Source organism: Pholcus phalangioides, unplaced genomic scaffold (assembly GCF_987345545.1).
Source record: "Pholcus phalangioides strain wild (caught in Gottingen) unplaced genomic scaffold, Ppha-v1.0 ptg000019l_1, whole genome shotgun sequence".
Lineage (NCBI taxonomy): Eukaryota > Metazoa > Arthropoda > Arachnida > Araneae > Pholcidae > Pholcus > Pholcus phalangioides.
This window is the reverse complement of record NW_028301612.1, coordinates 7,282,546-7,306,285: the sequence shown is the minus strand read 5'-3', so window position 1 is coordinate 7,306,285 and position 23,740 is coordinate 7,282,546. Positions and strand designations below refer to the sequence as shown.

Genomic DNA, 23,740 nt, shown 5'->3' with positions numbered 1-23,740 from the left:
CGTACCACTAGAATTGCACGGTAAATGTGCGTACTCTGAGAAATGCGCAAGACGTTTGAGTACCTCCTCATGAAAAATATATTATTACGTAGCTAATATTTTGCACTTTTACATTACTTCACTAGTCCCCCCCCCCCCATCGCAGATTATTTCATTCGTCCACTATGAAAAGCATTATTGGAAGAAACTGGTGTACATCTACCATAGGAAGTCTTTGATGATGAATTGGTCTAGGATATCTCCTAGCGAATGTGATCAATATCCTGTCTTTATAGTTTGAACATGGAGATTTGAAGCACCCTATATGTGCGACTGGATATTAGAAAACACATAAAATCTTGTGGGTAAAGCTCCTTTTTGGTTACTTTAGTGTTGGGTGTGTGTGTGTGGGGGGGAGTCCTTCAACCTTTCTTCAGTCGCAAGCACTGCCTATACTTATCATCAACCGTTGACCCTCGCGGTAACGTTGACAAAAATTATAATTGTGCCTGAAATCTGTATAATTATAATTCTTGAATACAGTTTATACAGGATGTTTAATTGAAGCGTTGATCAAATGCTCGCGAGCACGATTCACATCTACAGACACTCACCAAGTCGTGTCAGACACGGCAAATACTATATTCATTAACATTAAACCAAACCAATGAGCCTATTCATATCTATCGCATCGGAGCTACGCAAGCGCCGACAGACATTTTTATGTTATAGAATGTTTGCTGCGTCTGACACGACACGGTGAGTGTCTGTAGATGTGAATCCAATGAGAGGTATGGAAAGGCACATCAAAATGTTATATAATGTAATGAATTGAATTTTTTTCAAGTCAATTCACGATCATGCACGTTATTCAAGACAGTAATGCATTACATATTACTCTTGTATATTATATACATTTATATTACTCTTGTATATTATATACATTTATATTACTCTTGTATATTATATACATTTATATTACTCTTATATATATCCTATACATTTATATTGCTATTGCTAAATAATTACATTATATATTACTATTTGGCTATAGATTCCGTCAGCATGTTGTTGTCTCGCAGAGAACGTGATTCTTCGATGACAGGATTCCAAAACTGGACTTTCTTGACGGTGCACATGTGGGGTGAAAACCCAAAAGGTGAATGGAAATTGCTCGTGAGGGATAAGGTAATTAAAAAAAATTCATAGCTTAACATTTGAGTATATTTTTTCTATAAATCTATTGTAGTCTTATTTTTCAATCAGCGATCAATCCATGTGAAATCATTTGGTTCATGAATGAATGCCATAATTCTGCCACCCGACTTATCAGGGATCTCTTCCAGCCAGCTTCATACGAATGCGAGCCGATTTGAGGAGCCTGTATCCGCTTATGACACTGGGCACCAAAATGCACGCTTGCCCCGGCTGACAAAATATCTAGTTGCAGCCCTCACAGTACAGCCAACGTGCCACTTGTGGCACACCATGATACCAGAAATGACACGCGAGGGTTTTCTTAAAAAATTAGAGAAAAATTCCATTTCTCTCTTTCTTCTCTCTTAATTCTTTTATATATATTCTATTCGTAATTTTTCAATCAAAGATATTCACTCGAATTTTCGAACTATCAATTTCTTGTTTCTCATCGAAAATAGTCTTGCAAACCATCACACGTTCGGTACGTTAGGTCTTCTTAACAGTGATAAATTTTCATTCAGTGCATTTGCGTTTCGCACTTCATTCTTTTAATTTGCCTTTCTGTATTTCAACGGACTGTGTGTTTATACATGTTCTTTTTTTTCTTTCTTTTTCACTCCACTGTAACTGGGACTGTGAGCTTATCCAGTGCCGTCTTAAGGCATGGGCCCAACCGGGGCCTCAAGCGAAGAGGGACCTCACGAAAATGAGATCCGGTTGAAATTTTCGAGAATTTGTTTGGTAGGGCCTGAGAAAAATCAATTGGCCCGGGGGCCCATGATACTCTTAAGACGGTCCTGAGTTTATCAATAAATAAATAAAATATGCAACCGGAGGCGCTCGCGCAAAGAAGAGCCTCACGCAGACCTTCATTGGGGAAGAGCTTTGCTGGAAGTCCCATATACAGGGTGCATAGGTAACAGGGCGTATGACATTTTACAGTTGATCCTAGAGACATATTTCCGATTAGAAAAAACATCCAAATAGCGTATAGTACCGAGATATGTCATTCATGTTGCAAGGGGCTGTATAGTTTTTAAAATAAAATAATTAACTTTTTATACATTCCCCGTGTGATCAAAAACCCAGTTGTTGCCCTTTCTCTACTAATGCCAACTAAAAAAAAAAATTCCACGTTTCTAAGTCCAATATTCACTTCGAAAAACGGAGGAAAGTTTGGAAAAAAGAAGCTCTAAATTCGGGAAAAACCGTTTCATCCACATTTAATGCTTTTTCCTCCAAATTTCCTGCGTTTTTCGAATTTGAATATCGCACAGAATATTGCATTTAGAAACGTGGAATATTTTTCTGTTAGCAATAGGACAGGCAGGGCAACAACTTTCTAACCGGGTTTATGGGCACCCGGGGAATGTATAAAAAGTTAATTTTTTTATTTTAATGTCTATACAACCCCTTGCAACATGAATGACGTATCTGAAGTGAACAGCCTATCTATGTAAAACACGTTATTTAGATACTTTTTCCTAATTGGAAGTATGCGTCTAGGATCGACGGTTCACTGTAAAACACCATATGCCCTGTTACCTATACATCCTGTATACGGCATTTGAGGGCGTCTACGAGGGGAAAAGAGTGGGGCGAAGTACCATCAGCCATCAGGTTCCAGCGCCTATGCGCAACATATAGCTTACAATAAGATTAGGAGTTGACAATATTTCAAAGAAAAATACGGAAAATAGAGACTTAGAAAATACAGGAAAACTTCTTACATTTTTCGTGGGGGAAAAAAGTCAGTATTCGTCAAAATTGTGTTAATTACAGCAGAAATTGCTTGAGAATTTTCAATAGGCATTTAAAAGGGGGTATAGCAAGTATGCAATAAATAATTTGCACAACAATAAAGAAAAAGTCAACCATGAAGCACATAAATTACTTCTCATTAGTTTGTTTCTTTTCTCTAATCAGACAGGGAAAAGCAATCACGGTGAAGTGATATCGGTGCAAATGGCCCTACACGGAACCAAGGAGAAACCTGACCATATGAAGAACGGCCCCAGAAATTACGGTAACGAAGAGCTCGTCACCCGAACCATCGACCGGACCCCTGTAAGTTCACGTGTTCTTCATACAGGGTGTCTCACGAAGAATGTCGGAAAAGGATAAAAAATTCTACAGTTAATTCTGAAATTGGAGTAAAATAATGAAAATGATCAGTAGAAAGCAGTAAATACAGCCATGACAGTGGCATCTCAGTGTATGATAATAATGGAAGGAAATGCAAAGGTTTCATTTGATCATTGATCATTTTTGTCGCACCACGGTCATTTTCTGCACACGAGGGCTAATTAGACCGGGACCTACAATTTATTGCCGATTCCGAACGGCAGGCTTGTTTTTTTACACTCGTCGAGGGGTTGGTGCGCTAACCCCTCGATGGGGGACTCCTTGCGGTAGCAATTTTTGCTGCGGTCAAGTCACCGTTTTTTGTTGTACCCCTACGTCAGGAAAGTTTTCTGACAAGGACGAACTGGGTATCGAACTCGCGACACCTCTAAACATCCTTTGGTACTTTAGGCGAGCATCTTATCGACCGGGCTACCGCGCCCGCAAAGGTTTCAGATGGCCCCTATCAAAGAATAGTCAATTAGTAAAAATTGCGTGCTTCCTTTTATTGTACTCAAAAAAATTTACTTTTCAATTTTTTTTAATGAAAATTCTTTGAGACATCGATGATTGAAATTCATGATTTTTGTCTCGAAAATGTTTGATACAGTTATTGACACAGCACTTGAAACGTGACGTAAATCAAGAATTTTAATTACCGAAATCTCAAATGTCATTGGAAGCAATAAAGAATGAATTACGAGCACAAGTTTTACTGCTAATTGCATTCTTTTTATCTGAGCTAAATAAAAATTTTAATTTTCGTATTTCCCCAAAGTATTACATACTTAATATAGTACTAGTCTCGCTTCTATGTGATTATTTTATTTCCTTTCTCATGTTCAAAACTATTAAATTCCACAACCACACAAGTAATCCTATTATAACCCCAAGACTCACCTCTCACATCATTATAGCACCAGATCTCGTATTCATCTGATACCAGTCCATGTCAGAGGGAAAATTTTCTGCAATAATGTAAATTCTCTTGGACCCAGAATTTTGAATAGCCTACCACAATCCTTGACACTCATAAATAGTCTGCCAATGTTCAAGAAGAAAATGAAACATCATTTATTACTGACACCACTAACTTCTTGAATATACAGGGTGATTGCTTAATTTCCATTGCCACATTTTGCTAGCGAACCATTTATCTTAGAGACATACTTTAGATCTTCAACCTTTTTCCTAGTCGCAAGCACTACCCAGTATCCATCATCAAAAGAAGAGAATCCTTACGGGAAATTCGACATACCAGTGCACTTCAATGCAATTTGTACAAGGTTTTTAATTTTAACTTTGACCTGCTCGCGAGCATTCTGGATGTTCCAGGGAGCACAGTGGTGCTCGCGAGCAACAGGTTGAAGATGCCTGCTTTGGATAATAGAAATACACATACTTATACAATTAGAAAATGTATGGAAATAACTTGTAGAGCTCAGATATGCCATTCATATTGCGAGAGGGGGTTGTATGGTTATTGAAATGTAAAAATTAACCTTCTTATGCACTGGTACACTATTTACATAAACTCAATTAGAAAGTTGTTGCCTGTCTCTCCTCAGGCCACCTAAAAACAATTCTGCATTTAAAAGTGTAATGTTTGCAGAGATATTGGAATTCAAAACTCGGAGGAAAGTTGGGAAAGAAAAACATCAATTTACAGACAATGCTCTTCTCAAGGATGACGTCACTCTCCACTACGAAGGTTTTAACAACTGGCTGTTGCGAAGATATATTTTTGGAAAGAGACAAAATTCAACTGCCCCTGTGGGGAATCGAAACTACGTCCTTTCACTTTCTGGGTGAACGCCCTAGTTGAATTTTGTCTCTTTCCAAAAATATATCTTCGCAACAGCCAGTTGTTAAAACCTTTGAATGTTCTTCTCCTTCATTTATGCTGTTCTTTCTCAACTTTTCTCCGATTTTTTAATTCTAATATCTCAGTGACTATTGCACTTAGAAACATGGGTTTTTTTTTTCCCTCAGGAGAGACGGGGCAATATTTTTCTAATTGAATTTTTGAGGACAGGATGCCACGTATAAAAAGTTAATTTTGATATTTCAATAACTATACAACTCCTTGCAACATGAATGATGTATATGAGTTCTACACATTATTTGGATACTTTTCTAATTGGAAGCATGCCTCTAGGACCATTGTGATTTGTCAGTAAAATACAATATGCCCTGTTACCTATGCCCCCTGTATGTGTGTGAGCGTGTACAGACAGGAAAGTCCTGTAAGTCTTAATTTGGCCTTTATCTCCTCAATCATTTGTCATAGAGGTATGACTCTAAGTTAAAAAATGCTCAAAATGTGTTGAGAATGTTCAGAAAGCATTCTGTACCTGTTTTGAGAGTGAAAATATAGTGTGTACAAAATAAAAAATCTAAATGTTTACATGGTCCCCCCCCCTCCTCTAACGTTCAATCACAATCCTTCTTGAACACATTTTGAGCATTTTTTAAATTATAACCATACCTCTATGACGAATAGTTTAGGATACCGAATTAGGAGTTACGGGACACCTTGTGTATGTGATCGCAGTACACATTTTTTGTTAAATAGAATATTATTATGGATAATGGCTCTCGCAAGCACATGAGATAGCAAAGTACAAAGCAATTTCACAGACAACACACATTTATTTTACAGACATATTCACAAGCAGCAATTTGAAACACTACTTTTACAGATAAGAACCTGTTTTCCGAATAAAATTCTACAAACTGCTCATAGTTCTCTGCCGGTGGCTATAAAGGTGAAAATAAAAACCTTACAGAAAAACCTCCATGATTCTCACTTTACCTTTACACTTCTCTTGGCACAATGATATTGTCAAATCATCACTGTCGCCAAACTTGCCAAGTTCGTCATCGATTTGGCAAGATTTACAGAGTGATGCAACAATGGTTATATTTACAGGCAACATAACGCATGAAAAAAAATAATGACTATTTGCATAATTTTCTTAACAATATGATTGTCCTCTTAATGTATTATGAGGTCGCCATTGTTTCCACCTGGGGCGAGGGAGATCCTCAGACTATATTATAATCTTTTCTCCCTCACCTCATCTACATCCATGTAGTTATCAGCAATTCATGTGCCTGTGCAATATGTGTAGATGAAATAAATTTGAATTTAGAATGTTACTTTATGCCCGTGACACTATCATGGCTGAATTTTTTTTGCTGAAAATGTTAATATTTCAGTTTAGAATTAACCATATAACGTTATTTCTTCCGGACACTCTTTTCATGAAACACCCCGTATACTATGTTTTCAAATTTGCAGATAAAAACTTTTAAAAAATAATTAACACACAGTAATTCACATCTATTCGAACAGGAATTCTCTGAACAGGATACTGGTTTCAATGACGTTGAATCTGTCGAGGATCAGCTTGATTCAGTTCGAGCATCAGTTGGTAAATCTGACATTGATTGGGGAGATCTCGTTGGCAAACAACTCAGGACGCTTGACTATTCATCGGCCATATCACGTAAACAACTCTACATGCTGCAGAGGCCATCATCAAATGCAATTATCTACATTCCAAAAACCAGTGATGCAGATGATTACCTCAATCATTACATATATGAAGGATAGTCATTTGTGAATTCCTATGTGATATATATATTTGATTTCTGTAAATTTGTTCCCGAATCTTCAGCAAGAAATTACCACCTGACAGTGTGAAGCAAAATTGTAAAGGAAAACACGCCCTTATCTGCAAGGCTATTATAAAAAAAATGTACAAAACTGAGCATGGCATGACTTGTAATAAATAATCCCGGTGTGTGTCATTGAATTGTTGAGTTCATCTTGTTCATGTCTAAAGGGTGCTCAACCTATAGGCAAGTGCGGGACACTTAATCAAGTGATCTGGCACAATGTTGCTGGTCATCTAAGATCTGTCAGCGTGCCACGGGGCACTCACGAGGTCTGTAAATGCAACATGGGTCGCTGAGTGGTTTATAACAGTGCTGCAGGTCACTGAAGTGACCTGCAAATATGCCCAGTGTTATTTAAGTGATCTGGAACCTACGATCTGGTTTTGTAATCACTTAAATTATCTAAAAATAAACCAAGGACCACTTGAGTAATCAGCACTGATTTCCAATGCACCATGGGTAAAGTGATCTGTAAATATGCTACGGCCACTTACGTGATCTGAGAATGCACCGCAGAACATTTAAGTAATCTGAAATTCTGCTGTGAGTAATGCAAGTGATCTGAAAATGTGCCATGATCACTTGAGTGATCTAGAACTGAGGCATTGGTAACATAAGTGATTTTCAAATGTTAAGTGGGTCACTCAAGTGCTCTGGAACTGTGTTGCAGTGATCTGTAAATATGTCGCAAATAACTTAAAATGATCTAGGAATGTGCTGCGGGTCATTTGAGTGATCTGTAAATGTGATACAGACTATTTGGTGATCCAGGAATGTCATGGGTCACTCAAATTAAGCGGAACTGCACCAAGGGTCACTAAAGTCATCTGTAAATGTGCCACTTGGTTCATTTTTACAAAATTAGGTTTGAGGTTGCGGGCCATGGATTAAGCATATGCTTTAGGGTTTAGACCATAACAATCAGCCCTTTATCACAGAGAGCAATCAGGCCTATAATGTTTAAAAATGCACTCATGACACACCAAGCAAACATAAACCAGCCAAGTTCTCTGCTTCCGAATTTTCAAGAGAGGTGGCAGCTCAATTTGAACACATAACGAGCATTTCCCAAAAAACAAACTTTATGTTTGGCCGGGATTATTCTATAAAAGTTTGATAAAATCCCTTTTATAAAACTTAAAAAATCCAACCAATAAAGCGTAAAGGTTACAATCGAGTAAATGCAACTGATAATTTTATCGGTTGAAATTTTAAAATTTTATAAAAGAACTTTTAGAAAACTTTTATAGTGTAATCCCGGCCTTAGATTTGCAACACATCAGGGTTATCTAACAGATGTCCTCCTTCTTGATGTCATTTCAAGTGTCCTCCTACATTTTGGAGAATTCACCCTTTTGCCCTCCTTTACACATTTCCGGAATTATTATTTTTTCACTTTGAAACATCATCAACATGAGTGTTTTGTGGTTTTTTTTACATTGACCAATAGCCATCGAAATTCTCAGAATTTTTTTTTGCGTTTTTGTTTTAGTCAGAAAAAATTGTTGTGGCCGGTTTTATCAGTCAGAATAGTGGTGCCATCTGTTGTGATAATTGGGGAAAGTGATGCCACTAAGGGTGCATGCATGCAGGCATTCTTCTTTCTCAGTTTTTGAATCTAGTAACCCCACAACACCTACACATACATTTCAACATGTTTTACTCATTTGTTAGAAATTCCATAGAAGAATATGGACGAGGTGCATGTGTGGGTTAGTAGCCTTTTATTTTCCATTCTGACATGTCACAGCAAAACAAAGCACTGACCCAAGTTTTATTTAAATATTTTCGACATTGAAAACCTTGCTTCAAAAAAAGCAAGTATTTGAGTATTGAATAGGTGTTTCAAGTGGTTTAGTTCGACTCTGAATTAATGAAGTCAATAATGTACAATCACAAACATTGACAGCAAATATATACTTCAAATGAAGAAATATATATATATATATATACAAGAAATATACAACAAAAGAGGTCTTTAAATTAAAAATCATGGCAATTAAATCCATAGCATCATCTATGTCAATTGACTAATCATACAAACTTTGCTCTACTAAATCGTCTATTGCGATGTCTTCTTCACTACTGCTCTCTATTCTTAACCGTTTCTTCCCTTTTTTTGGGATTTCTTCACGATCCTCATTGTCGTCATCGACTTCTTCCATTGGAGGATCTGGAATTTCAGCAAAAGAGGTTTGATCATCCGTTTTGCGATCCATTGGTGGTTCAACTGTTTCTTCATGGGTACTGTTGCTGATATTACTGCTGCCCTCAGCACAAGAAAGTCTGGCTTTCAACCTTTCAACTGCAAGTTGTCTGTTTCTCTCCATTCTCACTTTTTGCTCATCGCTCAACACCTGCATTTTTATATTTGAAACACTTAATATAAATATGAAACACAATATTATTCATAATACATTCAATACAGTTGTTAGTAACTCCCCATCTTCTCGCAGAAAACAGACATTACATCTGGAGGTCATTAATTGATTTTGACAAATTAATAGACCCAACCTTGTAAGACCATCGTCTCATTTTCTCACAACTTTTCACCCTCATCTCATATACACATTTCCTCAGCCAGGAGAGAGAGACTTTGACAAAGGTATCTATGGAATGTACCCTACAGAGGCATCAGATGTGTTTTAGACCTTGACCTTTATATAGATTTTAATTTCTGAATTAATTTTGGGGTTTTCAGACTGCTGCTAAAAACAACTGCATCTGATGCACAAATACAAATACAACGCCACAACAGGCAAATTGCCCAACGAGGTGGCTGACTTAAGAACATCATGGATCCTCGAGCCCCTACCTACTACTGCTACACCACACATGCTACTACTACTGCTACACCCCCCCCCGTGGAACCCCCCAACCAATCGGTACATGCGGGAATGTGCGTGTACGTGTAGTGCAACCTGACGTAAAGTTTGTTTCTGTGTAATGGTTGTTATGTGTAGTGCTGTCATCTGCCCCCAGTTTTACTAACTATGAGTGAAGTGTTATGGTTGAATGATTTACTGTTGTAGGACTGTTGCTCTCTGTGGCGAGACTTTTTAACGGGGAGATCGGCTCGCATTTGCGCCTTGAAGTTGGGAGCCACAGAAAACCAACTTCAGCCGACCACCACTGTGGGGTTCGAACCCGGATCCTCGCATCACGAGTCCGGCACTATAACCACTCGACCACCACAGCTGCCCCCAGTCATCTGCCCCCAGTTTTACTAACTATGAGTGAAGTGTTATGGTTGAATGATTTACTGTTGTAGGACTGTTGCTCTCTGTGGCGAGACTTTTTAACGGGGAGATCGGCTCGCATTTGCGCCTTGAAGTTGGGAGCCACAGAAAACCAACTTCAGCCGACCACCACTGTGGGGTTCGAACCCGGATCCTCGCATCACGAGTCCGGCACTATAACCACTCGACCACCACAGCGGCACTCATCACAACTGATGCCACTGGTGTTGTTCATTATAAAAGGTATCACAATTACTTACTTTGACCTTTGAAGACTGGAAAAATTGCAGAAGCTTTTGTAGCTAACACACACAATTACTTACTGTATGTTATGGATGGCTGTAATACATGTCCAGCCGTCCATAACCTATAATAAGAAATGTAGATGCTTTTATTTTTTTTCTAATGTAATAAGCAGGAAATTAAGGTAGACGATGTACATTAAAAATTTCAATGCAATGTCCATCAATTAAAAATACACATATTTAATGTTACACACACACAAATGCTGTAAGTAAGAGGCATTTAAATATTGAAAAATCTTTATCAACACATAATCAAATGTAATTTACGGATTAGAAGAATTCTTACTTTGGTCAAAGTGACAGTAGAAGGTGAATTCAATTCATCATTAGTGGTAGCATCAACAGAAGATGTTCCTTCCCTTTCATCAGCATCAACAGAAGATGTTCCTTCCCTTTCATCAGCATCAACAGAAGATGTTCCTTCCCTTTCATCAGCATCAAAAGCAGAAGATTCTCTGGGATCATCAAGAAGTTGATCAAATGCTGATTCATACGGTGGATTATCTTCATTTCGTAACACATCATCCCTATCGTCAGCTTCTTCTATAAAATCGCTCGCCAGTAAAGGCATATCCAAACGGATTTTCTGAACACAAGTCTGAAAAGTAGCAAACAGGGTTCACACTCACTTCTATATTTAACTTTTACAGGTTTATCCATCAAATAAAAAAAAATTTCCAGGAAGTAATTGTTAAATTAAAAGTTTGTTTTATTTTTTCATCACCAATACTATGTAACAAACTGAACCAAACCATTATTAATTTGGCTAAGTACAACAAAACAATGAATCTCTCCGCTAATTATACAAAGTACAAGTGGCACTGAATACCAATCGAAGATAGTTTCGAAAAGAAAAATCACATTCCTAGACAGCCTCTTTCAGCTTAAAGGACATATTTTGAGAAAGATTTATTCTCCACTGTTAATGCAAGATATACAGAAAACTGGCTAATTTTGTAGAGATATTGATTTTTGGAAAAATTTTCATCTCGGCCTCCCTACTGGGACCTGAATCCGGGTTCCTCGAAAGACCATGCGAGTGCTCGACCAACTATGTGCTCCATTGGTTAGATATTCTATCTGTCACTATAGCTTAGTTGGTAGAGTACTCGACTGGCGTTCGAGTCCCGGTAAGGAACAGAGATAAAAAAATTTCCAAAAATCAGTATCTCTACAAAATTAGCCAGTTCTGTATATCTTGTAAAGGACATATTATTCTGAGGTTCGAAAATGTCTCATAATTTTTTTCTTGCCTAAACTGACTGAATCATGACAAAGTGCTATTTTTAGCTGAAAAAAATCATTTGTCATGGGTTCAGAAAGCTCCCAATGGCAAAAAATATTTTGTCCTCCAGGATTCAGTGAATCAAAGTCAACCATAATAGTATTGAGAAGTGTTTCTTTTCAGCCCACAACACACACCAAGGTTAAAGACTTCTGAAAAAAAAAAAAAAAAAAAAAAAAAAAAATATATATATATATATATATATATATATATATATATATATATAAAAAACAAACTTTGGAAAGAAAATTTGGTAGTCTTCAGAATGACAACTGGAAACAAAAATCTACTATCGCAGAGGGCTCAGTACTCTATTTCAGCATAAACCTCAGAATAATTTTTAATGAGGAAAGCCCAGGCACCAGAACCTCCCCCCCCCCACACTCCCTTAGTTGCGGCCCTGGTAGTCTCCACCAGGAATTGAGCTCCTAAGGCACTGACTTTTTTCTCCTTGTAACACACAGTAGTATGAAGTTCATCTCAGCATACGAAGAAAGTCTTTTTCAATGTGTTGTTTATATATAGGCTGAAAAAAAGCATATTTCCCACCATATGAGTCACTTGGGGGGGGGGGGCAAAGACAAAAGCTGAAATTAAACAAGGCTGCAATGTCTCTAATCAGCGCTATTGTGCTTGCAATAAGAAAAGAAGTCTGTGTCTCTGTAGCATATTGGTATGTATGCTTCCTAGGATTGCAAAAGGACTAGATTTGTTTGTTGAGACTACCAAGTAATAGTATTGATTTTGTTCTGTTTGTTTCAACTAATATCTCCTGATGATGCCAACTACTGTCATTAGAGCGTGGGTGCACTATCTCTGGTCTGTGGGTCCATCTGGGAATCTTTTCTGATCTACAAAGTAATTTTGAAAAACATCTTTTCTAAAACTTTTGTTCTCACAGTAGAGATAGTGAATTTTTAGACATGATCAGTCCTTAGACTTAAGACTCTTGGATAGGTGATTTCATGGAACCTAGCACTGCGACTGGAGGTCTGTCTGTTGTACTATCTCCAAAAAATTAGGAGTAGTTAAGAGACCTGTAGCTAAAGAAAAGTTTCGTTTGTGGATGAGTTTTCCGTAGCCCCATTGGGGGAATATGCTAAAATTACTGGATGGCGATAGAACATGGACTGTGTTCAGTTTGAAGCAAAGATCTAATAGGAATGTAGTGCAGCTCCAAGAGTTCAATCAAATGATCACGCATGTGCTCAAACATATGTGCAGAGTACATTTCACATTCACAAAGAAACTGAGTATAGTTTCTTCTTAATATAAACACAACCTCTACAGTATGAGTCACTACCAACTCCTATGACATTAAAATGCTTTTTAAAAGTATAGTGACTAGTAAGTATAATAACAGCACTACAAATACCATTTTTGTTGAGCTTCATCTGCCTAAAACCAGGGCAGTCACAATTTATCTCTTTTGCCTGTCGCTGTCAATGTTCAGCCAATCTTGGTACTGTTTTTGCTGAATGAGTTGAAAACAGTATCTCTAATCCTGTGAACCATAACATTTATATCAAGACCACCTCCATGATAAGTACTGTGAACACTCTTCTCAATGACCCGAATTCTTGAATCTTTCATACAGATTATTGCTTCAGGCTCTATACGCATGTGTAGAGGATACATCCCTAGTGAAAGTTTAAGTGCTTCAGTAGAAGTGGCTTTTATACAGCCAGAGATGGCCATGCAAACTATTCTTTGTAGTTTAGCCAAGTCTGACTAAGCCATATTGTACCTCGTTCTGGACCACCAAACAACAGAACCATAAGTAATAATAGGACATATGATCATTGCATAGATCCAGTGAATGACTCAGTGCCAGAATGGCGTGGTGGTAAGATGCTCGTCTACCACTGTGAAAGTTGCGGTCAATCCCAAGGGAGGATATGAAAAATATATTTTTCCTAATGAGCTTGAGGCAACCACCAATAGACAGCACCTTCATTTCCATCACATCTCATTAATGACAATAAATTGCAATATAGAGATATGGTAGATCGTAGTGGATGACTCTAGGATGTAATCTCCCATGTCCCTCCCAATATCATTTCTGCAGGCCCAAAAAGCTTGATTAGCTTTGTTCAGACAGATGCTGCTTCTTCCAGCTCAGTTTCTGATCTAGTTATACATCTAGAAATTTAACCTCACCGGCATATTCAAGAGTTTGACCAAAGAAGTTGATGCTCTTCAAAGAAAAGTATCTTTTTCTGGTAAGTGATCAGTCCTACAACAAATGTATCCACTTTGTCTCTCTCATTAAAAGTTTACAATATATCTTTTCACTCTAATTGCATTTTTGTCAACATACTCAGCAAATTTATTTTTGGCAGAATCTGTTGATAAGTTAGCACAACCTCTAGCCCATAGGCAGAATGCCACCAACCAAGGATTTTCAACCTAGGGTGACCAGATCATGCAACTGCGAAACCGGGACATAATGCTAATTTCTTGATAAAAACCGGGACACGCTGAAAAATATTTCTCAGAGAAAATACTGCGACAAATTACATAGCAATGGGTAAAATTGCCTATTGGTGATAAAACGTGATCTTTGTCACATGCATAAAACACCCACAGTAAACAATATCAAATCTATAGGAGGTGTTGGACTTGTAAGCGGTTTTTCAGTTTGGCGTCGAAGTGTGAACTTATAATGCAATAGAAATTTTGTGTCATTACTTTGTCTGGACATAAAGTTACATTGCAGAGACAAATAAAAACAGAATATTGTGAACAGTGTTCGAGTTAGGGAAAAGCCTAATAGAAAATATGAATTGAAAAAATAATTTTGTACAACAAAGCAAGGTGACTGCTCTAAAACCATGAAAATGTTCAGAATATTTTTATAATATAACAAATTATCTAAAATAATTCTTTCTATGATTGAATCCAAGATTATTTTTGCACTGGGTCCCGCGTAGGAGCAGCAATGAGTTCTAGTATCAAGTTGGCCACTGTACCATCACCATACGCAACAAGAGCTTTCTGTCAAAACTTGCAGCTGTATTGATGATATTCCACCAGATTCAAAGCTAAAAAAAGTAGGTAGGTTGAAATTTTGGAATAAAACAGTTCTGCCAACTAAATATTGAAATATAAGTGAATTTATTTAATCTTTGATCGCGTAAATTGCAAATTGGGACAAACGGATGTCTCAAAAGCACTTTTTGAGACAGTGCACTTTTCAGCAAAAAAAAACAAAAAAAACAGGCCATCTGGCCACCCTATTCCAACCTGCCCACAAAAGGTATTCCAGCAGAAATAAATTGAAACACTCAACACATTAAATACCTAGGCCGACCATATTTCCTTAAATTAAAGAAAATCAAGATACATATGGAATATTGCCTACTATATATGTATTTCACCAAGAAAAATTTACATGTTTGACAAATATGTGAAATAAATTGATGATTTATGATAGTCATAATTATTATAATTTTATTCATGAATCTTGATTTCAGTAGAGAATAAAAATTCCAGTAAGCCTCGTTGAAAATTAAGGGAAAAAACTGAACATTTTATTAAAAAAAGTTAGGGCGACCAAAATTACAGGATTGCCCTGTAAAATTGTAGGTCATCCTAAATAAACAGGTTTTCGGTCCGCAGATGACTGAAATACGACATATTTGGTGCTCCCCTGACAGTATACTGAACTTCTTTCAATGAATTAGGATATAACTATTGACAATATAAACAAAAATTGATTTTATAATAGGAAGAAGATAAACTTAAAAATACTTTTAAGAAACATTTTTATATTCAATATGTGACTAATTTTTTTCCTTCATCATCTAATTTTTGTGGAACTGCTGTCAGCAATGTCATCATAGCTTTGGCATGATTTGATCAAACCTACACTGCTGTGCAAAAATTAAGGAAGAAGCTGTAAAATTGAAGTAGAGTACTCTTTACGGATGCAAGCAGATTTAGTCTGACTAGTGATTCTGCAAGCATGCACATCTGGAGGGGGGGGGGGGAGGGAACGCAATAACCAACATCATTAAAAGGGACCAGTTTGGAGGTGGCGGAGTTCTCGTTCAGAGAGATATCATGCTTGGTTATGCCATACATCTTCCTAGGTAGTTCAATAACTGGTGCCGGCTACTGTACTGAGGTTCTTCTTCCTCACGTGCATTGTTTTAGAGTTGTTATGGGTCCTTGGTTCCTCTTCATGGACGACACTCAACATGCAAAGGCTGTCGCAGAGCTGTTGAAGAGTGAAGATATTCAAGGCATTGATTGGCTGGCAAAGTCCCCAGATCTAAATCCAATGAAACACATGTGGGACACTCTAAGGAGATGCTTGGTAGCACGTCACCAGCCACCAGCAACGATTCCGGAACTGCAATTGCCACTACAACAGGTATGGGCAACAATCCCTCAACAGCTCATTGACAACATTGTGCTCAGAATGGGAAGACAATGTAAATCCTGCATAGCAGTCGGAGTGATCATATTCCCTACTAAAGGCTGGATTTTCCTGGCCAGTCCCTTGTCACATGGATATTTTGGTCTTCTGTCCAATTGTGCTCAAAGCTAATTTTTCCAATAAAGTTCCTTTCTATCCATCAGATTTTTTTTTTTTTTTGGAAAGCTTTGTTTAGTTTTCCCATGTTTTTACGTTTTTGGGATCTTATGGTATTATTTGTGTCGATTTGGAGAACACTTTTGCACAACATTACATTAGAAAATACATCTTGTTCTTAATTTTTCCACACCAATGTACATTCATTTATTTCAAATTTTACTGGAGTTTACATTATAACAACTTTAGGAAAATTTTCCCTGATCATTGTCTTAAATTTCAAAGTTTTATAACAAATACATGCAATTTTTCCCAATTCTTCCGGCATTTTCTACAGTAATCAAATTCCCTGGCTAGGTTATTGCTGACCGTAATGAATCCTGAACGATCAAATTACTCCAACCAAAATGAAAAGACAGAAAACTTGAAACAATACTTAGAACAAAGTACCATACTAGTATTACCTGAACTGGTTTTTTCTTGCCAAGTTTTTCTATCTGAAGGAGGCAGTCTTCAAATCGCATGCTTGGAAAAAGTCTATGAGTCCAGTGTTCTAGAGTTGCCAGTAGGTGGTTCAAATCTTCAAGCTGGAAATTCAAACAAATTTAGAATATTTTCTGCATCAAATCAGTTTTGGTTATTCGGAACAGCTGACATAATTTGATTATTCGACCTGTCAAACAACTTCTATTATTAAATCGTACATGCTGTTCATAAACACTACTCAGCGGAATTCTTAAAGAAATGGTGAATGCAAGAAATTTTTGCATGCATAAGCATCAACTTGTATTGGGCCCCAAGAGCTTGAGCCCCATCCCCTAAAAATTTTGCATGGATATGTTTCCTGCAACTGCACAAAAAAGTAATTTTTATGACAAAGAATTATCCGAAATAGGAAATAGAAACAATCTTCCGCTTTCTTGTTTGTTCCATGATAATATCACAGTGTTCTGTAACCTGGAATAAATGTGAATTTTTGAAGTTTTGAAAAATGATTTATTTCCAAATCTCTACATGGAGAACCAAAATATCTTTGGTGGAACACACAGAGCACAGTTTGAAAACCACGGTTCTAGACTCTTTGCATGTCTAAAAATTCAAAATTGCAAATTATAATTAATACTTTTCAATTACTGCAATAAATTAGTGTTCAAAAATAAAACATCGTAATGCACGTGAAGTGTGTATCTCGGCATGTTATATACCGACTGTGTTCAGAACATTATCTAAATGCATCATTTACGTTTTTTCAATGGTTTAAACTAGTTTTTGGTGCTTGTCATGTCATCAAACAATGATTTTTAGGCTAATACTTTTTGTGTCAGTGTGTAAGCTAGTTGTCACTTGCATTTTCAAGTGAGAAAGCAACAGAAAACCAGCTTTCAGCTAACCATCATGGTGATGCCTACAGGTATCATGAACAGGAAGCACAATCAGGCCTACAACATTAAAAGAAACATGCATAATACAACAGACCTATCAAGCTGTTTGCTTCAGAATTCTTAAGACAGGTGGCAGCATTTCTTAAGCGGAAAATATGCATTCCTCAGAAACAGATTCACATTAAATACATGAGGCACATTCCAACATGCATGCCCCCTCCTCCACATGCTACTACTTAACTATACATGCATCTAGTACACATTCCTCTGTGGAATTTGCCCCAAGATACAGCAGGGTTCTTAGGATAGAATCTTTGGTGTGGGCCCCTGATCTTCTCGAAGGTCCTTCACTAATGAAGTTATGAAGGGGAATTAAAAGAAGGCAATAACCATACAGGGTTTGTTTAATAAAAATTAATTTGTAGCATAACAATACATTAGGAGCTCATACATAAATTCATGACACACGTTTTGGCATGTACCAATTCCTTAGACATTTTTCACAAGAACTGGTACGAGGAAACGTGCATGCATGGCTCTCATAAGGGCAGGGCTCTACTCCTGGGACGATTCTTATAGTTTTTGTTTATTCCCACAATAAATTCACTTTAGAGGGGACTGTCAGAGATCCCAGCCTAGGGAACCCGGCTGCAAGATGAAAGGGTCACACATGTACAGTTAAGTAGTAATAGTAGGCATTGCTCAAGCATATTGAAATCAAGATTTCAGAAGCTGAAAGAACTTTTTCCATTACATTGTATATGCAGCCAAACTTCATTAGCACAAAACCAAGGAAATTTTCTCGTGTTTTCACAGGATATTTAGTTATTAAATAACAAAAAAAAAATCATTTAGTTAAGGATTACAAAGCCAAAGACATGTATTGACGTATGTTTTGCATTAACGGAGCCCCCTGACTGCATATTCAATTAATTAAGCAAAACACAGGGGAAGAGGGGTCAGAGATGCTACTTTATTCAAAACAATAATAATGACAAAAACCACAGACGAATATATTTACTTCATGTCCTTTTCCTTTGAATTTTATATCTTTAAAATGATCCAAGAGAACTGGAAGTCCCCTCTCTCCGATCAACCTGAAATAGCATAGGAAAAATTAAAATATTAAGACCAACAAGAAATGCCACTTGGCAGTCGAGTGGTTAAGGAGCTAATCTCTGACTGTGCAGGCCTGAGATCAAATCCCAATTTGGGTGTGGATATCAACTAACGCTAAGAAATTCCCTGGACAGATCATAAAGATCTTTTGGGAATACATGATTATCGCATCATTAAAAAAATTTCTATCACTCATTTATTCTGCATGTAATTTCATGGACTCTGGTGGGCTGATTAGACCATAAATGGTTATTCGAAGAAAGCTTTGAATATAACACACACACAAAAATTTAAATTCTTTAAACAATATTCACATCAAGGAGAATATTCTCTAGAAGCTACAATGGCAATAATTTCACCTTAAAGATTTTACTTGCAAATTAAAAAAATGCATAAAATACAAGGGTAGATCAAATGAAAATGGAGCAGTTGTTATAATTATTTACGGCTTATTTTTGAGAGTGTATATTTCAAAACTAGTCAATGTATCCACAGAGTAGTAAATTTTTTTTAAAAATGTGACGACTAAAATTCTAAAAAAAAATAAGTAATTTAATACCTATCAGCGTCAAATTTTAATCTTGGGTTTCTCACGGTTCGTTTCTTTGGAGCAGAGATTACTTCACGATTCTCAGCATCTGCAGACTGTTCACCAGTGACATTATCATTGGCCTCATCTCTGCCTTCAATGATCTGTTCATACTCATCGAATATGTCATCAATATTTTCTACAGTCTCTTCCTCCATACCTCAGAACTAAAAGATAATAAATAAAAGAGTAAAATGATAATCTCTACCGATTAGTAACTCATCTATAGCTACACACTGCTTTAGTGACACCATCTAAAGTTTTCAATGACGTCACACAACTCCAAGCTAGGTGTGTGAAGGCAGCGTAGCTGTATGATTTGTAAAGTTGGAGGTCGATAATTTCTCCTCACAAACTCACCTGTGTATCAACTGACCTCCCAAAATTAAGGAACAAATTTCGCAACGAAAAAAAACTTGGCTCATACACGAGTATATAAAGTAATTTGTGAACATATAATTGTCACATAACAATTCTTCAAAAGAACTGCACTAAGGGCAGTATTCATCGACATGGAGTCACAATTTTTGGATAAGACATCAACATTAATTGGTTCAAAACCTGAATTTAACCAACCAGTGTTGATCTCTTATCAAAAAATTGTGACTATAGTTTAAACCAGGGGTTCTCAACCAGTGCTCGGCAGAGCCCCAAGGGCTCCATGGCGACTCGATGAAAACAATATAAATCAGTAAATTTGATAAATAAATAAAGGAGGCCCTTTTTTGTACATAAAAATTATGTACAAAAAAGGGCACCTCAAGTCAAACAGGGCTCTGCCATAGAAATTCTAAACTGGATAGGACTACACGAGTCAAAAAAATTTTGAGAACCGCTGGTTTAAACCATGTCGGTGTATAAGTGGGGCCCAAAAATTCATATTGCGTAGGGCCCAAACTCAGTATTCTTCAATTACGGGGGAGCCTTGTTTATACAGTACTGAGGTTGAGAAGTGTACACAGGGAGGGAAAGAGGACATGCAGGCTGTGCCTAAAATGCATAAGGCAGCAGATTTTGGGGCCCCCCAAAGCATCCTTAGATGTTTTAATTAGTGAATATGTCTAAAAATATATAGACATAAGATAAAATAGCCAACGGCCATACCATGCTGAAAACACCGGTTCTTGTCCGATCGCCAAAGTTAAACAGCAGCGGGTGTGGTTAGCACTTGGGAGGGTGACCACCTGGGAACACTGCGCACTGTTCGCATCACTTTTTTGCAACAGGCCTACAACGATTAATTATTCAATCATTACACTTCACTCATAGTTGTAAAAACTGGTGGCAGATGGCAGCACTACACATAACAAGCATTACACAGAAACAAACTTCACGTCAGGTTTCACTACACGTACACACACATTCCCGCATGTACCAATTCGCTAGAGGTTCCGCAGAGGAATATGGACGAGGTACATGTGTGGTGCAGTAGTAGATTTTGGGGCCCCCCGTTTGCCCATGCGAAAAACGAGCTTTGCTCAAACTTATGAGGCATGGGCCCTGGACACGGCAGTAGTAGGGGGGGGGGATTGGAGGGTCTGGTCCCCCCTCCAAAATGTGAGAAAATGATCGAAAAAGGGGGAAAAGATGGCCAAATCCATTGTTCCATCACTCTGGTGTTTCCCCCCCCCGCACGAAATTTCTGGGAACGGGCCATCTTAAGAGTATCATGGGCCCCCCCCCCCCCCCGGGCCCATGCATTAAGACAGCACTGCCTGGATGAGATTAAAATGAAATTGCAAAAATGGAAGATTATAATAGTGAAATTTGAGCATCACAAATAATTCAAGCAAATGAATAATTACGTAATAATTACGTAAAAACAATAATTACGTAATTTCACAGGTTTTCCCCCTTCAAAATGTAAAACAATAAATTTTCCGATTGTCAACAAACATCAGTTTTGGCGCGAAACAAAGTGATGCCAGAAACGTAAAAACAAATATTGGAGATTCGGAAAAAAATAAACTTCTTCGTATTATTTTAGTGCGTAATGTATTAAAAACTAAAAACACACTTGGAAAGTGTATGAAATTGAATATAATAATATTATACTTTCTCATTTTTTCTAATTAATACATAATTATTTATTTTATGTACGTAATGGAAGCAATGGACAAAAAAAAAACTATCCCAGCGAAGCCAATTTGTTTACAAGCAAGGCTTTTGTCGCTGGGCGTTTCTCATTTGAACGCTTATTGTTTTAAATGATTATAAGTGGTTTTTGTCAACTAATTTTTAAATTGTTATCAACAACTATTATCAATTTGAATAATTATAGCCAAGTTTTCGAATTTCGTCTCTTATTTATATAGAGGCGATTTACTTTATCGCTCCGTTCAAGTTGTAAAAGTCGCCATCTGTGAAGTTAATTAAGCTTGGTAATCCGAGCCAAATTTATTCATTGCTGAGCATGATGACGGAGAACCATCATCACAACGGATTGATGGAGGAGCCAGAGAAAGACGCCAACGTTCGCCAAGAATCACAGCAACAGCCGCAGCAAATGGATCAAGCCGGGGAACACCACCAACAACAACAGCAGCCACAAAATGTGCATCAAAATGAGAGCATGGTCATCAGTGATGACGATGACCCTGCAGTGACTGTAGAGGAACAAGAGAGGACTCAAGCAGATCAAATGGACAAGAAGTTACTGTGCGCATTTCTCGACAAGTTGAACCAAATGTCCAGCGAACCAATCACCGAGAGACTCGACTCTGATCAGAACAAGGAATTTGATGACGAGGCTTGACCAATATGTTGCCATTCCCAGTGTTCAGCTTATCTATGTTGTGTGGACAGTAGTGTTTTGTTTTGTAGCTGTGCTGTGTGTGAATATGTGCAACTCCGTTTTGCAATTTGATTTTGTATGTGATATAAATGTTTCGATTCTTGCATTTTTTGTGTGTTTATGTGTTCGCTAATACTTATTACTAACCACCACAACACATAGTGGTACATAATTTTTATGGGTTGAAATTTCTCTATTCATATTTTTCGATTCGAAAATATGGTGTTAAATAGTTCCAGTCCAAGCAATACTGTGTTTTGTGGAATGAGGAAGAAACTTTTCTTTGTCAAAACTGTTTATATGTAATTGCCAATGCACAGAGAGGTGATGACATGTCTCTTAGACCAATCAACTCTATCGATTCTCAAACATCTGCTATATCTCCCCTGAAATCCATTTCTAGTCAAAATTATGTGTTACATTGTCCGAAAATAAGTGAAGATCGTTTAATCTAACTAGAAAAATATTTCTAAGACAAATTTAAAAATAAAATAGAGAAATAATTGGGTCTGAAATTTTGATTTTGCTCTGTTTTTCTAATCTCTCGAATTTCTTCAGTTTTTGTCTAGCAGAAAGGGCGTACCCCTTGAAATGCACCGGAAGCATTTGTACCCGCTAGCATTGTGTGTGGGATGAATGCTACTCGTTGAAGTGCATACAAGGTGTGAGTACTCCTAGAAATATGTAGCAAGTATTGCTTATATATAGCCTACCCTGCCACATACTGTGTCATAACAGTTTGCACATGTATATATTTTTTTATGCTGATTATTTTTCATTTAACCTTTGAATGGTTCCTCGGGTTAAGTCCTTTATGTACATTCAAACAATACCATTTTTAAGAAATGGGTGAATAACTTTAATCAAGTTGTGGATATGTTATGGCCAATGTACATAGATGTTCATATGTCCCTTGGACCAATCAACTTCTAATAAGCCAAGAGTCTTCAGCCTTTATTGAGTCACAAGCATCCTCTATATGTGTAACATAGAAGATACTAAGTACATGAATAATCTATATGACATGAATGTCGCCCTCCACTTGTTAATACAAGATATACAGAAGACTGGATGTTGTGAAGATATTTATTATTTGAGATGTTAATTTTTTAAGGAAGGAAAAAACTCATCTCTGCCTCTACCGGGAGTCGAACCCGGGTCCCTCGATTGCCGGACGAGTGCTCTGCCTCTACCGGGTTCGACTCCCAGTAGAGGCAGAGATGAGTTTTTTTCCTTCCTTAAAAAAAAAAAAATTAACATCTCAAATAATAAATATCTTCACAACATCCAGTCTTCTGTATATCTTGTATTAACAAGTGGAGAACGACATTCATGTCATATATATAGCCCTCTGGTGGCTCGTCGTTAGCTGATCGGTTTCACCGTCCATTGCACGGTTCCGTTCGGCATATATGCGCTCTAGTGAAGGACAATCTCTATATCCTCTGTAGCTTAGTGGTCAGAGCACTCGTCCGGCAATCGAGGGACCCAGGTTTGACT

General features: G+C 37.3%; 2 protein-coding genes and 1 pseudogene across 7 annotated transcripts in view; 2 read left to right on the top strand and 1 right to left on the bottom strand.

Annotated features, from left to right (window-relative positions):
- Positions 1 to 7,124, top strand: part of LOC149071178 (neuroendocrine convertase 1-like) — a 57,645-nt gene extending 50,521 nt beyond the window's left edge. For 2 of the 3 annotated variants that reach the window (XM_089248116.1, XM_089248115.1), the window contains exons 14-16: positions 1,034 to 1,167; positions 3,106 to 3,246; positions 6,662 to 7,124. In XM_089248116.1, the coding sequence (XP_089104242.1) occupies positions 1,034 to 1,167; positions 3,106 to 3,246; positions 6,662 to 6,922 (536 nt within the window). In that variant the 3' untranslated portion in view covers positions 6,923 to 7,124. The remainder of the gene's footprint in view (positions 1 to 1,033; positions 1,168 to 3,105; positions 3,247 to 6,661) is intronic. The other variant, XM_089248117.1, reaches the window with a different exon arrangement.
- On the bottom strand, positions 7,110 to 21,366 carry LOC149071176 (TIMELESS-interacting protein). Of its 4 annotated transcripts, none has more exons than XM_089248118.1 (6): positions 21,280 to 21,366; positions 19,417 to 19,613; positions 18,760 to 18,835; positions 16,821 to 16,943; positions 10,818 to 11,129; positions 7,110 to 9,344 (listed from the first exon to the last, which is right to left on the bottom strand). In XM_089248118.1, the coding sequence occupies exons 2-6, from the start codon at positions 19,602 to 19,604 to the stop codon at positions 9,018 to 9,020; spliced, it is 1,026 nt and encodes a 341-aa protein (XP_089104244.1). In that variant the 5' UTR covers positions 19,605 to 19,613; positions 21,280 to 21,366; the 3' UTR covers positions 7,110 to 9,017. The 4 variants fall into 4 exon arrangements, with proteins under 4 accessions (XP_089104244.1, XP_089104247.1, XP_089104248.1 ...); XM_089248121.1 differs by having other exon boundaries at positions 8,935 to 9,344; positions 21,263 to 21,352; XM_089248122.1 differs by having other exon boundaries at positions 8,935 to 9,344; positions 21,252 to 21,339.
- Positions 20,537 to 20,655, top strand: LOC149071177 (5S ribosomal RNA; annotated as a pseudogene).
- Positions 21,367 to 23,740: the final 2,374 nt, after the last annotated feature.